This window comes from Schistocerca serialis, chromosome 6, assembly GCF_023864345.2.
Source record: "Schistocerca serialis cubense isolate TAMUIC-IGC-003099 chromosome 6, iqSchSeri2.2, whole genome shotgun sequence".
In the NCBI taxonomy this organism is placed as follows: domain Eukaryota; kingdom Metazoa; phylum Arthropoda; class Insecta; order Orthoptera; family Acrididae; genus Schistocerca; species Schistocerca serialis.
This window is the reverse complement of record NC_064643.1, coordinates 624288699-624304730: the sequence shown is the minus strand read 5'-3', so window position 1 is coordinate 624304730 and position 16032 is coordinate 624288699. Positions and strand designations below refer to the sequence as shown.

General features: G+C 41.4%; 1 protein-coding gene across 1 annotated transcript in view; it reads right to left on the bottom strand.

Annotated features, from left to right (window-relative positions):
- The window catches only part of LOC126484343 (trifunctional enzyme subunit alpha, mitochondrial), a 140206-nt gene that overhangs the window by 22923 nt on the left and 101251 nt on the right, over nt 1-16032 (bottom strand). Inside the window, exons 6-8 of the mRNA XM_050107795.1 lie at nt 10310-10485; nt 3495-3665; nt 3150-3372 (exon numbers count right to left, since the gene is read on the bottom strand). Coding sequence (XP_049963752.1) covers nt 3150-3372; nt 3495-3665; nt 10310-10485 — 570 coding nt within the window. The remainder of the gene's footprint in view (nt 1-3149; nt 3373-3494; nt 3666-10309; nt 10486-16032) is intronic.

The window sequence follows — 16032 nt, the reverse complement described above, 5'->3', positions numbered from 1 at the left end:
ACACACACACACACACACACACACACACACACACACACGGGTCATAATACTGGAATACTGACTGGCTGTTTCCATGTGCTCCAAGAAGATGAACGAACAAACGAACAACTGAACAAACAAACGAACAACTGAACGAACAAACAAACAACTGAACAAATCAACAGACTGTATGCAAGTCTGTAAGCTATATTACAATATTCAAGTGCTTTTTTTGTGCATTGATATATACTTAACACCTACACCATAATTATAGTGCACATCTTGATTAATTTTATTTTTTGCTTTTGTTGTGTACATGGAAAGAGTTAAACAGCAATACCAAGAAAGGTCATCACTACACAGAGAGAATCATTTGCAGGGCATCACCTCTGTTCCGAACAGCCACCTCCAGGTGGTGCTAGCTATCAGAACTACACACTGCTTCCATGCCACTTCCATCAACACACGATATCTGTCCACTGATAGTGTTGCCAGCTGCCTGAAAGAGCACTGTTAACCGTGGTCTATTTCGCTCCTGCCCAGAACTGATGGGGATGGAGCTCTTTTCCCAAAAGGCACACAAGTCAATGTGCCGTGGACATTTGACAGTTCCTGCACTACATCACAGTTCCTACAGTTAAGCCATTCTGACAGTGCCAACATTTTCTGCTCTGGAGCACAGTTCCAGAAGTTCTGTTCAAAAGACATCAGTTCCGACTTAGAAGTCGCTATTTACACAATAATTGGCACAGTCAACTACGAGTGTCTGCATAAGTACTTGCAATCATAGTGACAATATCAGTCTGCCAAGAGACAGCAAAGTTATTTAGATTTCAATGTATTAGGTACAGGACATCAACTGCCACACCTCAAACTGTTACCAAAGTTAAGTTTTGTATCACAACTGTGGCGAAGGTACGAACTTTGAACAACAACAGCTTACTTAAGCTGCGCAGAACAATCTGGGGTTCCGTTGCAGAAACTATGCACACTTCAACTCTAGTCTATGATGGTATACAGTGTTCCTGTAATGCTCAATAGAGCACACATACAAATGCTCAATAGAGCACACATACAAATGCTCAAGGCAGCTGAACAACACAATAAGAATATCAGTGGAGCACTCAGATCAATCCTTGCTGAGTGGCAACCCGTAACGAGCCACATTCAATCCCTGCACCTCTGGCAAAAAGCAGTTATTCTCTGTGAGTTTAAATGCATATCAAGCAACCTGCGGCTCGCTGACCATCAAGCCACGGTTGTCCTAGAAAGAAACTAGCTTCAATTAAGAAAATCATCCATGAAAATAGCTAATGGAACTGTATATGCCTCAGTTCAAATTAACTGATTCATAGGAATGAGACTAGACAAAGGCTTGCCCTTCACATTGCCACAATTTACCTAGCATAAAGAAGAAAGCCCCTGTCTTCGAACAATCGTGCAGAATATGGACAACAATTAACAGAATATGCTCCAATCGTGGCAGAAGCACTGACTCTCTTTACAGATACGGTAAGACTCCATCTGTTCACCATTTAGTTACAGATAGGACATATTGTGGAACTTTCAATGAATTCCTGGTGGCAACAAATGGTGCAACTGATTGTATTAAAAATTTAAGTGTCCATAAATTACCGGTGTTATTGCTTTATTTTATTCAGTATTGTGCTTAAAAAACAATATGATATGCAAGTAAGATAAATAAAAGTTAAATGAGTATTTACCATGTTGCCACACTTCTGTTCTAGTGACGCCATGTCAAGCAAGTATACTTGCATCAGAATAACAAAGTAATTGCCGGTTAGGCACTGAAAGGCTCAATATTTTGTTAGGTGATATGTGCACAGCCAATATAGGTGTAACACTAACAGCTGCTAAGGTCACTGCTGAATTCTTTTTTATGTTTTCCTTCAATCTGCATTACTCTGATCACCTTACAGTAGAAGAGAAGCCTTATCACTTTGTTGCTCTGATTCACTATTAGCTACAGACATTCTTTTGCATATTATAAAAAAGAATCAGCATAAGGAAAGAAAGCATATGATGAAAATTTATGGCAACAATAATGCTATCAACCGCAATCATTAGATAATGATCACATGCTTTCTTTCCTTATGCTGATTCTTTTTTATAATATGCAAAAGAATATCTGTAGCTAATAGTGGATCTGAGCAGCAAAGTGATACGGTTACTCTGCTCCTGAAAGGTGGTCAGAGTATTGGCAGAGTGCCATGACAACGGTTGATTAGTTGTTGCTGTGGCAGCTCTTTCGTAAAACACTACCTGCCAATCACTTTGTTATTCTGATCCAGGCACAGATCTTACTACCATGCACACTGCCACCTTTTACAGAATTGTAGTGGAAATACTTTTGCTGCTACCATGGATGTTTGGGGTGAAATTGTATTAACATTTAATTTCAATAGCCTAATAGTTTTGCAGTCACAATTTTCCTATATTACAGAATAGGTGAAGAGGATAGCACACGATGGACCAGCATGGCGAGTTGCATTAAACCAGTCTTTGGACTGAAGACCAAAACATGTTTAGGTTGTTCTAAGATAAGAGCTCTGGATAGAGTACTCATTCTATTGCTGTTGTAATTTGGGAGACCAACATCTCTAAATTGGGTAAGAAGATGTATAAGACATGTGAAAGAGAACTGTTTTACCCTTTCTAGAATATATGCCAAGTTGCTTAAACAGGAGAAAGTTGATACGAATACTGGTCTGATGCACAATTTTCATACTCTTGCTTGCACAGATAGTAATCTACTGTGTGAGCCTTCTGACATGCAGAATGGACAGATTCAGAGCTTCTGTTCCCCACTGGCTCATATCTATTCATTCCTTTAACTAAAGACTCTTCAAATCTTAAGTTGGTGCCTCAGTTTTTGAAATGTGCTCTCAATATACCGTGTAAGAAAGAAAGATAAGTAGGTTCATGTCACAATTCGATCAAATCACTAGATTTGCAGATATTAAACCATACATAATATTTCACCTCTAAAGATGTACTCTGCAGATAGGGATGAACGGTCAGTGAACAATCTTATTTATTGATCATGGTCTCATGGTATAGCAGTTCAAAAAGAAAGAAATTATGTCCGCTTTTCTCACTTTGTTGGCTGTCAAATGTTGTTATTGAGATATTTTTACTTTTCAACTAACCTTTTCAGGTCGCTTGCTTGCCTTTGCAATATCTGTAATAGGAAGAGCACTGGTGTTGGAAGCCACAACACAATGCTCTGGAATAAGCTGTTCAATCTCCTTGATAACCTTATGCTTGATGTTTAAGTCTTCAAATACTGCTTCTATTACCATATCACAACTTTTAAAATTTGAATAAGATAGTGTTGGTTCTAGGTTTGACATAAATCGATCCATTTCAAACCTGAAAATAAAACATTTGTCATCATTTTTGAAGTATGCCAGAGATGATTAGATTTCCCAAACACCACAGTAGCATTAATTAAAGAAGTAGGTTTTTTAAAAAAAGTAGTTTCATTTCAGTACCCAGACAACTTCTTCCTTTTCACTGCTTTATCTAGTCCTGTTTGTATTTGTCCAACACCGCGTGCTAGCCCTTTGGGGTCAGTATCCTTCATAATAACTTTATAACCTTTATCTATTGACACATGTGCTATGCCAGCACCCATGAGACCTGCACCTATTACTGCAATATTTCTGAAACATAAATATAAAAATATATTAACAAACAATTATGAACAAAATAAGCATTTTTAAAAAATCAGCTTAGCATGAGACTGATTTTAAATACTCTTTAGGGAACACAAGGGGAAAAGTGAATATTACTACTGTCTGTCAAACCACTGGTCAAAAACAAAATGATTTTCTCAACATTTTCATGGTCTCTTCTGTAGTGCTTCGAGAATTTCGGAGTAAATTCCAGAACCACTCAGCCTTCCACCTTTTCGAACACCTGAGTTTTTAGAAGTGAGTAGGAGAAAAGAATACACCCTAGTACACATCACCTATTTGTATGTACAGGTCAAGAAACAGTTACGAGAAAAAGATAGACCCAGCGGCCGAATGGCAGCAGACAAGTACCTGCTGTACGGTCCACGGAGTTTCTGTGTACAGGTAGAGAAGAAAAGAAAAGTTGATGTAGTATTCTGTGCTCTTTAGTGTCTCTTGATTGTAAAAAGACTAACTAACAATTTAATATAGATTTCTATATACATTATAATGGAAGGAAACATTCCACGTGGGAAAAATTATATATAAAAACAAAGATGAGGTGACTTACCGAACAAAAGCGCTGGCAGGTCGATAGACACACAAACAAACACAAACATACACACAAAATTCAAGCTTTCGCAACAAACTGTTGCCTCATCAGGAAAGAGGGAAGGAGAGGGGAAGACGAAAGGAAGTGGGTTTTAAGGGAGAGGGTAAGGAGTCATTCCAATCCCGGGAGCGGAAAGACTTACCTTAGGGGGAAAAAAGGACAGGTATACACTCGCACACACGCACATATCCATCCACACATACAGACACAAGCAGACATATTTAAATATGTCTGCTTGTGTCTGTATGTGTGGATGGATATGTGCGTGTGTGCGAGTGTATACCTGTTCTTTTTTCCCCCTAAGGTAAGTCTTTCCGCTCCCGGGATTGGAATGACTCCTTACCCTCTCCCTTAAAACCCACTTCCTTTCGTCTTCCCCTCTCCTTCCCTCTTTCCTGATGAGGCAACAGTTTGTTGCGAAAGCTTGAATTTTGTGTGTATGTTTGTGTTTGTTTGTGTGTCTATCGACCTGCCAGCGCTTTTGTTCGGTAAGTCACCTCATCTTTGTTTTTATATATAATTTTTCTATATACATTCACATATTGGACTCACTTGAGACTGGAGAGTTATAACTTACTTTGTGTCTTGGCTGTGAACGAAGCAAGACACATGTATGATGTTCATAAATTATTTGGTTATCAAACCAATGATATCTGAATATGTGTAAACGAGTCTAATATTTAAGGACTAATTTAACTTGCAGAAGTTATTGTCCATGGAAGTTGAAAATATAAAGTGATTGAACTGAAAAGTTCCCAAATTATTTCAAGGATAGAGAAGTAGTTTAATAAATTCCTTTAGCCAGCTATAGTCTTCAGGGAAGCAGCTTTTGGGAGATCGGGGTAGCTGATTACCCAGAGAAGAGGACTGGCTACACACATCATACAAGTTAACTGACTTGAGAGATGTGTGAGCCTTGCAACCCAATACCACACGTGTCTTGTCAACCGAAAAATGTTAGAACGTGGCGACCCAAGTAACAGGACCCGAAGAAAGTGGGAATTTTAAGACGGAAACGGGAAGAAGATATGAGTTGCCATAGCAACCAGGCATAGCAAGATATGAGAACTGTTTCTACTAATTGTATTGAGTCCAATAAACCAATGGAAGAAAGTTGCAAGTACAACACAGTAAAAGACATGCAAAAGTAACAGCGGCAAAAATCCAGAGAAAAGACCTCAACCTTTCGACTAACAAGATTGAGCGTGGAGAGTAAGCCGTCTTCACACACGTCCATCACGCCGATGCAGTAACCAGCCACTGACATGGACTGCACCAGCTGCTGCTCACCGGTGCTGACTCTGCATCCACTCGCCAACAATGATGCTGAAACCAAAATTCAATGCCACCGGCGCCAGTGCTGCCCACCGGTGCTGATTACACATTCGCTTACCAACACAGCTAGATCTCTACACAGGTTGTTAAGAGGATTGTGCCTGTTAAGTCGCCTTCACACTCCGCTCTAGTCAGCGGTGGCCCCGATTGTAATGCCAACAGCAGCTGACGCTCTCCACATATAGTTAGCTCTTATTTTTACCTAGCCAGCCAGTCTCTCCTGCCATCCACGTATAGTTAGGTCTTATTTTTACCTAAGCCGCTATTTGAATGTAATCTCTTAGGCCGTTGGTCTACACAAACCTGGGTGCAGATTAATAAACTGCAAAGCATGTTAGATTAATAGAAAATATGATTTTGTATGAATCATTACATAATTGTGATAACATAATACATATTTTATAAGTAATGCAGAACGTTTGTTTTACCCCTTTATGATATGTGATGTATAGGGGAGGGTTTATATTAGTTTTGAAAGGGGTGGGTAGTGTAGGTAAAAGCACAACTAACACAACACACACATCACACCTTTCAGACAACCCTCGCAGACAACTGTGACTGGTTCCTCACCATTTGCTGTTCCGTAGGGGTTGCTAAGATTTTTCTTCAGTGACTTCAAAGGTGAAGGTGAGAATGTCTGTTCTGCAGGAGACGTTTAACATCATACCTCCTTCGGCTTCTCACTCAAGTACTCGCGAAGTAGGGATCCTGGGGAAGGTGGGATGGGAAGGGTTTCCAGTCTTTGGGACTATCTTCTTTCTCTTCTTTGATTTTAGCAACCATTTCTACTTTTTCCTTTCTTACTTCTCATCTGAGTACTGGTCTATCTTTCCCTCTTTCCATATGCATATACTTCTATCACTGAAGTTCTTATTTTCCATGGTTTCCAATAACCTTCAACTTATTTCATAGAAGTAGGTTGAGGAATCAGGCTACACAAACACCACAAACACACTTCCGCATACACAAACCATAACACAAAGACACAAACAAGGAAAGTCTGGATTAAAAGGATGTGAGAACCGTCAAGTGTTGTAGGGGGAAAGAACGTGCACATAGAGAAATATGCACTTATGGCTGTTCATTGTGACGATTCTACATTGCCTAGGTACTTGAAAAAAACTACCATGTTGTTGAAGAGCATAACTGATAAGCGTAAGTCAGGGAGGAACTAATTGTTATAATTATTCAGGAATGTCAGTCTAACAAATATTCTGATGACTTGTAGGATAGTGGGACTCTCATAACTTAAGTAAACATATTATATATTGAACAATGTATGTATTCATGAAGTAGATGCTGGAAACATAGAAGTTGATAAGTAAAAGAGGACTCTAAGGTATAAAAGAGAAGTATGAAAAGGCGAGCATGAAGGGTGAAGCAGATTTTTAGTTTTACCAGATAATATTTAGTTATATTGTACATAAAGATGTATACTAGGGTAATGAACCATGAAGCCTACTCGAGAAGGATAAGGGAGGATGCACCCAGCATATATTTGATGAAAAGGGCAGATAGGCAGACCTAAGAAAAGCTGACCTATACTGTATGGACAGGGGCACCAAGAAGGGGATTAACCTGTACCATGGGAAAATAGGAATTATAAAAAGGGGTGCACCTACCAAAACAGAAGGAGAAAGGGTACTCATAGGATCAATCCGTAATGTGAGGTATACGTACTGTTTCTAGAGGGGAAAGGGCAGTATCATGATGAAAGTCACAAAAGTTTGTAGAAATTATTTTGGTAGCATTATTACATTTTATGAGTGTCAATAGGAACACTTATTTTGGCCACAGTTCCTCCAGACTATAAAAAGTTTATAAATAATAAGGCCATTGCATACTAAAGAAGTAGTACAAAGAAATAAAATAAAGTACTCAAGTGTCGTGAACACCTGGAGTTTGTGATTGGAAATTGAAACAGAGTCCTAACAAACCCTAACTATTAGGAAAACTTACCAGATCACAATGGAATATTCAGAGTTGATGTCAAAATAGAGCAAGAGTAGAATACATGAAACATTACCTAAAATTTATTCTAAATGAGTACAAAGATCAATGTTGGAATGTACATTGTTAGAATTGTATGTGATATAAATTTACATGATGATTGTACAAAATATCGCGTATTCCATTTAAGGAGGTGGGGTGGGGGGGTGGGGAGGGAATACGTAGTGCTTCGAGAATTTCGGAGTAAATTCTAGAACCACTCAGCCTTCCACTGTTTTGAACACCCGATATTTTAGAGGTGAGTGTGAGAAACAAATTCGCCCTACTACGCATCACCATTTGTATGTGCAGGTCAAAAAACAGTTATGAGAAAAAGATGAACCCGGCGGCCGAACGGCGGAAGACAAGTACCTGCTGTAAGGTCCCTCACTTCCCGTGTACAGGTAGAGAAGAACAAGAAAAGTTTATGTAGTATTCTAACTATTTGCTGACCAGTTCCCTTTCTAGGCAGTGCCTAGGCCAATTATCCTTTTCCTTGTACACTGTCAAGGTTGTCAACTTTCATAAATCCTGAATGATACTTTCACTCTGCAGTGGAGTGTGTGCCGATATGAAACTTCCTAGCAGATAAAAACTGTGTGACGGGCCAAGACTCGACCTCGGGACCTTTGCCTTTCACGAGCAAGTGCTCTACCATCTGAGCTACTGAAGCACTCATTCTGGAAACATCCCCCAGGCTGTGGCTAAGCCATGTCTTCGCAATATCCTTTCTTCCAGGGGTGCTATTTCTGCTAGGTTTGCAGGAGAGCTTCTGTGAAGTTTTGAAAGTAGCAGACGAGGAACTGGCGGAAGTAAAGCTGTGAGGACGGGGCGTGAGTCATGCTTGGGTAGCTCCAATGGTAAAGCAGTTGCCCACGAAAGGCAAAGGTCCCAAGTTTGAGTCTCAGTCCAGCGCAGTTTTAATCTGCCAGGAAGTTTGATAAACCCTTTTTGAAAACTAGCTGAATACCTGCAGCTTCACCCGCATATGCATATAACACAAACATCTCTTTTCCCCTGCAATCCCCTTCTCTCTTCTCTTGGTCCCTCTCAATCCCCCCCACTCATCACCCCTCTTCCTGTACACACTTTCTGTCCCCTTTCTCTGCCCATCTCCTCCGTAACCCTGCCCCACCTCTGTACCCCCAGCCACTTTCTCTTCCCAACCCACTCAGCCAACTATTCCTCCTCCCCCCCCCCCCCCTCTCTCTCTCTCTCTCTCTCTCTCTCTCTCTCTCTCTCTCTCTCTCTCTCACACACACACACACACACACACACACACACACACACACACACACACACACTATTCTCCCTTCTCCTTACCCCTCTCTCTATCAATCCTTTCGTGGAGCCCCTCTCTGTCCATTCTCTCTCCTGCCCTCCTCTCCCCCTACTTATCTTTTTCCCCATGGTTTCACACGCATACATGTTAGACAAATATATTGCATGCATCTCCCCTTCCTTCCTTCCTTCCTTCCCTCCTCGTCCATATCCTCCTCCTGCTCTCACCCATGATCTCCTCTTACTTCCATCTCCCTGTCCACACCCTTCTTATCCCATCACTCTGCCCTCTGTCCATCTCCTTAGCCCCACTCTGCCTACTCCTCCTTGCTTCTCTGTACACCCCCTCTCTTTATCCATCTTCTTCTCCGCCCCCCCCCCCCCCCTCTGTTTACCTACTCCTTCCTCAGTCCCTCTGTCAATTCTACCCTCACCCTATCCATCTACTACTCCACCCAATCTTTCTCCCCCTCTATCTGCCATCCTCCTCCTCCATCCTACTGATCTCCTTCCCCTCGATTTCCTTCCTCCTACCCCCTCCCTCTACATTCCCTCCTGTGCATTTCCCTATCCATAACTTCATGCCTCCCATCCCCCCTCCCTCCTGTAACACCATTCCCTCCTCTATCCATCTAAACCTACTTCCAACTACACCCATCCGCACAAGTCAGTAACCCTTGTACAAAAGGTCAGTTAAGCAGGCCATTAGCATTCCCCAGCATGCCCCTTGTGCAGGCAACCTACTTCAGATCAAAGGCTTGAAAAACCTAGGCAGGCTAATACTATTTGTACAGAACACAACTGGTGTGCAGGACAGCCTATACAGCACAGGCTAAAAAATGTTTCTGCCCTCATCTCTGATCCTATTGGAGTAGAGCACACCCCCACACCCCCACACACACACGTGATAAGCATGCATATGGAAGTGTGCGTGCACCCACGATTGTTCAGTTATCCAATAAAATATTGAAATCTGGAGATCAACCAGTAAACTTCTTGGAAAAAGATCAAGACTTCAACTGAGAGACAGAAAATAATAAATTTCAACGTGTAAAACACTTAAGTACACTCATGCTTCTCTGCTTAAAAGAAGAAAGTTCGTCAGTAATGGTGCAAACTGCAATTAAAAACATTGTGAAAGTCAAGGTTTAACTTCATTATAGTCGAAAATAACGAAAAGCTTGCTTATGCTACTATTTTTTATTAATTTATATGACCATGATTCATGTAATACGAAATAACGGACTTCGTGCAATTTTGGAGTTTCTACAATATCTTCATTAATTCAGCTTATATTTATGTCAAGTGTCGAAAATCAAATACTGACAGTTCCTAAGAAGACCAGCTTCAGTACAAAACCACAATTATCAATATTTAAAGTTTATCACTCTCTTTTAAACCATATTGCTCTTACTTCACTTGATGAGATGGGTTACCAAAGCGATTCTTTTTGCATTCTGTCTGTCCTTTGAAAAGACCCATTAGTCCTCTACTCTGTGGAGTCATTGCCAGCTGTCCAAATGCAGCACTCTCTGCAGCATATCCTGACTCTGGTCCTTTTTCAATGCCAGTTCGAATGACTTCCAGTATCTGGTGGGAAGAAAGAGTGAGATCTAATGTTAATATGTATCACCTGTAATGATACGTTGTGCATACTATAATATGCTGTGACTTACCAAACGAGAAAGCGCTGGTAGATAGACACAATATTAAATTTTTCTCACGTGCAATGTTTCCTGACTTACCAAACGGGAAAGTGCTGGAGATAGACACAATAAAAAACACACACAAATATCAAGCACGCGCACACACACACACACACACACACACACACACACACACACACACACACACGTATATATCCATCCGCACATATACAGACACAAGCAGACATGTGTAAAGGCAAAGAGTTTGGGCAGAGATGTCAGTCGAGGCGGAAGTACAGAGGCAAAGATGTTATTGAGTGACAAGTTATGTATGAGGGGTGGCAACTTGAAATTAGTGGAGGTTCCGGCCTGGTGGGTAGTGGGAAGAGAGGATATATTGAAGGAAAAGTTCTCATCTCCAGAGTTCTGGTAGGGTGGTGTCAGTGGGAAGTATCCAGATAACCCGGACAGTGTAACACTGTGCCAAGATGTGTTGGCCGTGCACCACGGCGTGTTTAGCCACAGGGTGATCCTCATTACAACAAACACTGTCTGCCTGTGTCCATTCATGTGAATGGACAGTTTGTTGCTGGTCATTCCCACATAGAAGGCTTCACAGTGTAGGCTGGTCAGTTGGGAAATCACGTGGGTGCTTTCACACGTGGCTCTGCCTTTGATCGTGTACACCTTCCGGGTTACAGGACTGGAGTAGGTGGTGATGGGAGGGTGCATGGGACAGGTTTTACACCAGGGGCGGTTACAAGGGTAGGAGCCAGACGGTATGGAACGTGGTTTGGGGATTTCATAGTGATGAACGAAAAGGTTACAAAGGTTAGGTGGATGGCGGAAAGACACTCTTGGTGGAGTGGGGGGGATTTTATGAAGGATGGATCTCATTTCATGGCAGGATTTGAGGAAGTCTTATCGCTGCTGGAGAGCCACAGTCAGAGTTTGATCCAGTCCCGGAAAGTATCCTGTCACAAGTGGGGCACTTTTGGGGTTCTTCTGTGGGACGTTCTGGGTTTGAGGGGATGAGGAAGTGGCTCTGGTTATTTGCTTCTGTACCAGGTCGGCAGGGTAGTTGCGGGATGTGAAAGCTGTTTTCAGGTTGTTGGTGTAATGGTTCAGGGATTCGGGATTGGAGCAGATTCGTTTGCCACGAAGCTGTAGGGAAGGGACTGTTTGATATGGAATGGGTGGCAGCTGTCATAATGGAGGTCATAATGTTGGTGAGTTTGATGTGAACGGATGTGTGAAGCTGGCCATTGGGCAGATGGAGGTCAACGTCGAGGAAAGTGGCATGGGATTTGGAGTAGGACCAGGTGAATCTGATCGAAGCAAAGGAGTTGAGGTTGGAGAGGAAATTCTGGAGTTGTTCTTCACTGTGAGTCCAGATCATGAAGATGTCATCAATAACTTGGCAGGCCTGGGTAACCTAGAAGGCCTTCGCCATGCGACCCATAAATAGGTTCGCGTACAAGGGGGCCATCCTGGTACCCATGGCTGTTCCCTTTAATTGTTGGTATGTCTGACCTTCAAAAGTGAAGAAGTTGTTAGTTAGGATGAAGCTGGCTAAGGTGATGAACGAGGTTTTAGGTAGGGTGGCAGGTGAACAGCGTGAAAGGAAGTGCTCCATCGCAGCGAGGCCCTGGACGTGCGGAATATTTGAGTATAGGGACGTGGCATCAATGGTTACAAGAATGGTTTCCGGGGGTAACACATTGGGTAAGGATTCCAGGCGTTCGAGAAAGTGGTTGGTGTCTTTGATGAAGGATGGGAGACTGCATGTAATGGGTTGAAGGTGTTGATCTACGTAGGCAGAGATACGTTCTGTGGGGGCTTGGTAACCAGCTACAATGGGGCAGCCGGGATGATTGGGTTTGTGAATTTTAGGAAGAAGGTAGAAGGTAGGGGTGGGGGTGTCGGTGGGGTTAGGAGGTTGATGGAGTCAGATGAAAGGATTTGTAGGGGGCCTAAGGTTCTGAGGATTCCTTGAAGCTCCGTCTGGACATCAGGAATGGGATTACCTTGGCAAACTTTGTATGTAGTGTTGTCTGAAAGCTGACGCAGTCCCTCAGCCACATACTCAGGATGATCAAGTACACTGGTCGTGGAACCCTTGTCAGCCGGAAGAATGATGATGGATCGGTCAGCCTTCAGATCACGGATAGCCTGGGCTTCAGCTGAGGTGATGTTGGGAGTAGGATTAAGGTTTTTCAAGAAAGATTGAGAGGCAAGGCTGGAAGTGAGAAATTCCTGGCAGGTTTGGAGAGGGTGAGTTTGAGGAAGAGGAGGTGGGTCCCGCTGTGATGGAGGACGGAACTGTTCCAGGCAGGGTTCAATTTGGATAGTGTCTTGAGTTGGATCATTGGGAGTAGGATTAGGATTATTTTTCTTCATGGCAAAGTGATATTTCCAGCAGAGACTACGAGTGTAGGACAGTAAATCTTTGACAAGGGCTGTTTGATTGAATCTTGGAGTGGGGCTGAAGGTGAGGCCTTTGGATAGGGCAGAGGTTTCGGATTGGGGGAGAGGTTTGGAGGAAAGGTTAACTACTGAATTGGGGTATTGTGGTTCCACATTGTGTTGACTAGAATTTAGAGGTTTTGGGGGGATTGGAGCTGGAAGTGGGAGATTGAGTAGATGGGAGAGACTGGGTCTGTGTGCAATGAGAGGAGGTTGAGGTTTGTTGGAAAGGTTGTGGAGGGTGAGTGAGTTGGCTTTCCGCGGGTGGGAAACCAGGATATTGGATAGTTTTTTGAGGTGGAGGGTGGCATGCTGTTCTAATTTGCAGTTGGCCTGTAGGAGGATGCTCTGAACAGCCGGTGTAGATGTGGGAGAGGAAAGATTGAGGACTTTGATTAGGGATAGGAGTTGATGGGTGTGTTCAATGGCTGAGTTGACGTGTAGGTGAAGGATTAGGTGGGTGAGGGCTATGGATTGTTCAGTTTGGAACAGGTACAGGGACTGACGGAAAGAAGGGTTACAGTCAGAGATGGGAACTGTGAGTGTGAGGCCTTCAGGGGTAATGCCAAATGTCAGACAAGCCTGAGTGAATAAAATATGGGAGCGTAATCTGGCTAGGGCGAAGGCATGTTTGCGGAGGGAATGTAAATAAAACTTAATGAGGTCGTTGTGGGGATGTTGTGAGGGTGACATGGTATTAGAAGGTGGAAAGTGTAACATGAGGCTAAAGTGAAAATAAAAATATATGGGGAGAGATGAAGGTGAAGTAGAAAGCAACTGGAGTTCTGGTGTGAAAAAAAGTCGAAAAAGTGTTGGTTTAAGCTGAGCTATGTTGATCCTGTGGTGAGCTTGGGTTGGTAAACAATGATGTGCACAAAGGTTAGGTGGTTGTGCTGCCTCCAAAACACATTAAAGGGTGGAGAAATACGGGAAAATTTCGAAAAAATTGCGTGTAAATGTACTAAAAGGACTGGTTATGTGGTGGCAGATTATGAAAATGAGGCTAACAATCGTCTGATGAAGAAATAATGTTAAAACCTGTGGGAAGCTGCTAAAAAATTATCGGTTATGTGGGAAAAATGTGAATGGAAATAAAACGAAAGTTGTTAGAACTAACTGAAATGGTTGTTTAACAGGTGAAAGTAACTGAAGCTGTGAAATAACATTCACGAGGTTACACAAGAAATGTTTGTAAACTGGGAACAGTGGATTTTATAGCAGTGGTAGTGTTGAAAGTGTTAAAAATTTTTTGGTTATGGTTTGGAAGTAAATTACGTATTATTGAGTATATATAGACAGGATAAATTGTATGGTATATTACGGAAAAAAGGGAAGGTGAATACAAAGTGAACTACTTGCACAAACAAAAACGAGAAAGAAAGATGACAGAAAAGATTTTGAAATGCAACAGTGACAATAAAAAACGTAATTGTTGGGTTCAAATTAATGATATGAATATAATAGAAAGAAACATTCCACATGGGAAAAATATATTAAAAAAAGATGCTGTGACTTACCAAACGGGAAAGCACTGGTAGATAGACACAATAAGAAACACACAAACACACACACAAATATCAAGCTTTCACAACCCACGGTTGCTTCATCAGGAAAGAAGGAAGGAGAGGGAAAGACGAAAGGATGTGGGTTTTAAGGGAGAGGGTAAGGAGTCATTCCAATAAATATATATTCTATGACGGTTCTACATCATTTGTTTTTTTTAATTTTTTGTAGGTATACATATGAAGAGGTGAATGTAAAGAAAGAATGGAGGTGATAAACTCATTCACAAAGAGAAACAGAAGCATGGGAGTTAGTGGAACAACTATAAAGCAGTAGTGAGCAGGGGATAAACAAGGAAGAGGAGTGAGCAAAGAAAGAGAACGTAAGCTAGAGTGGAATTAATCGTGAAAGTCATTTAAGAAAAGTCAGTTTAATTAATACTCTGAGGAATTGATGGATTGTAGGATAGTGGGACTTACCATAGCGTATGTAGACATATTATCTATGCTGAGTATAGGCGTTGAGAAGTAGAGGAGGACTCTAGGGAGTAAATGAAGCAGTAAAAAGTGAATGCAAAGAGTAAAATAGATTTTTTTTTTTTTTTTTTACCAGAGAATATTTATAGTATACACACACACACACACACACACACACACACACACACACACACACACACACACACACACACACACACTATAATCATTATTTAATTTATACTGTGCATATATTTTTGTACATTCATATTATAAATATGCTGGGCCAAATATGCGAAGGGGAAGAAAAAACTACCTTTCAAGAGTACAAAGCTCATAATTATTGCACCTGTAAATTTGGTGTAAAGATTATCTGGCTGCTGCAATTGATTTTTAGTTTTTGTGCATATTTAATACAAATATAAGAAATCATCAATATTATTAAAAAAATATATATATATTAAATTTGGCTTCACTGTGACAGGACACATTTTTGAGCATTACTTAAACACTGGGTGAATTTTATGTTGCATGTGCACGAGAGAAAAGAAGACAAGGCCTGTTCCAGAAGTCAAAATTTTGTCACAACCTACGAGAACGTCGTTCAGGCCAGACAATATACAATTAAATTTTTGTAGATAGAAATTTAGAGTAACTATTTAAATGTCTATCGGTTTGAATCGGATTGACTGAGTGACTGTTGGGTTGAACTTTAGATAGGAAGTGTTTATTATAAGTGAGTATTATGCAAAGTTTAGGTCAGTGACATTATTAACTTAGATGCGAGTGACTTTATATGTTTGTTGTTCTGTGTATTAATGGTTCTTACTAGGGCGGCTTATAAAATGGCAATGCAACAGCAGAGCGAATCACAACAGCCCTCAGCTGTTTCTGAGGTTAGTGAAACATTAGACGCTAGCTTAACTGAAGTAGTGCCTAGCGGGAGCATTAATCAGGCCCCACAACAAAGCTTAAGTGTTTTGATGTCATCTGAGCAGGATGAAATAAACCCATTGACTGTAATCATGCAGCAGTTAACACTGTTAGCC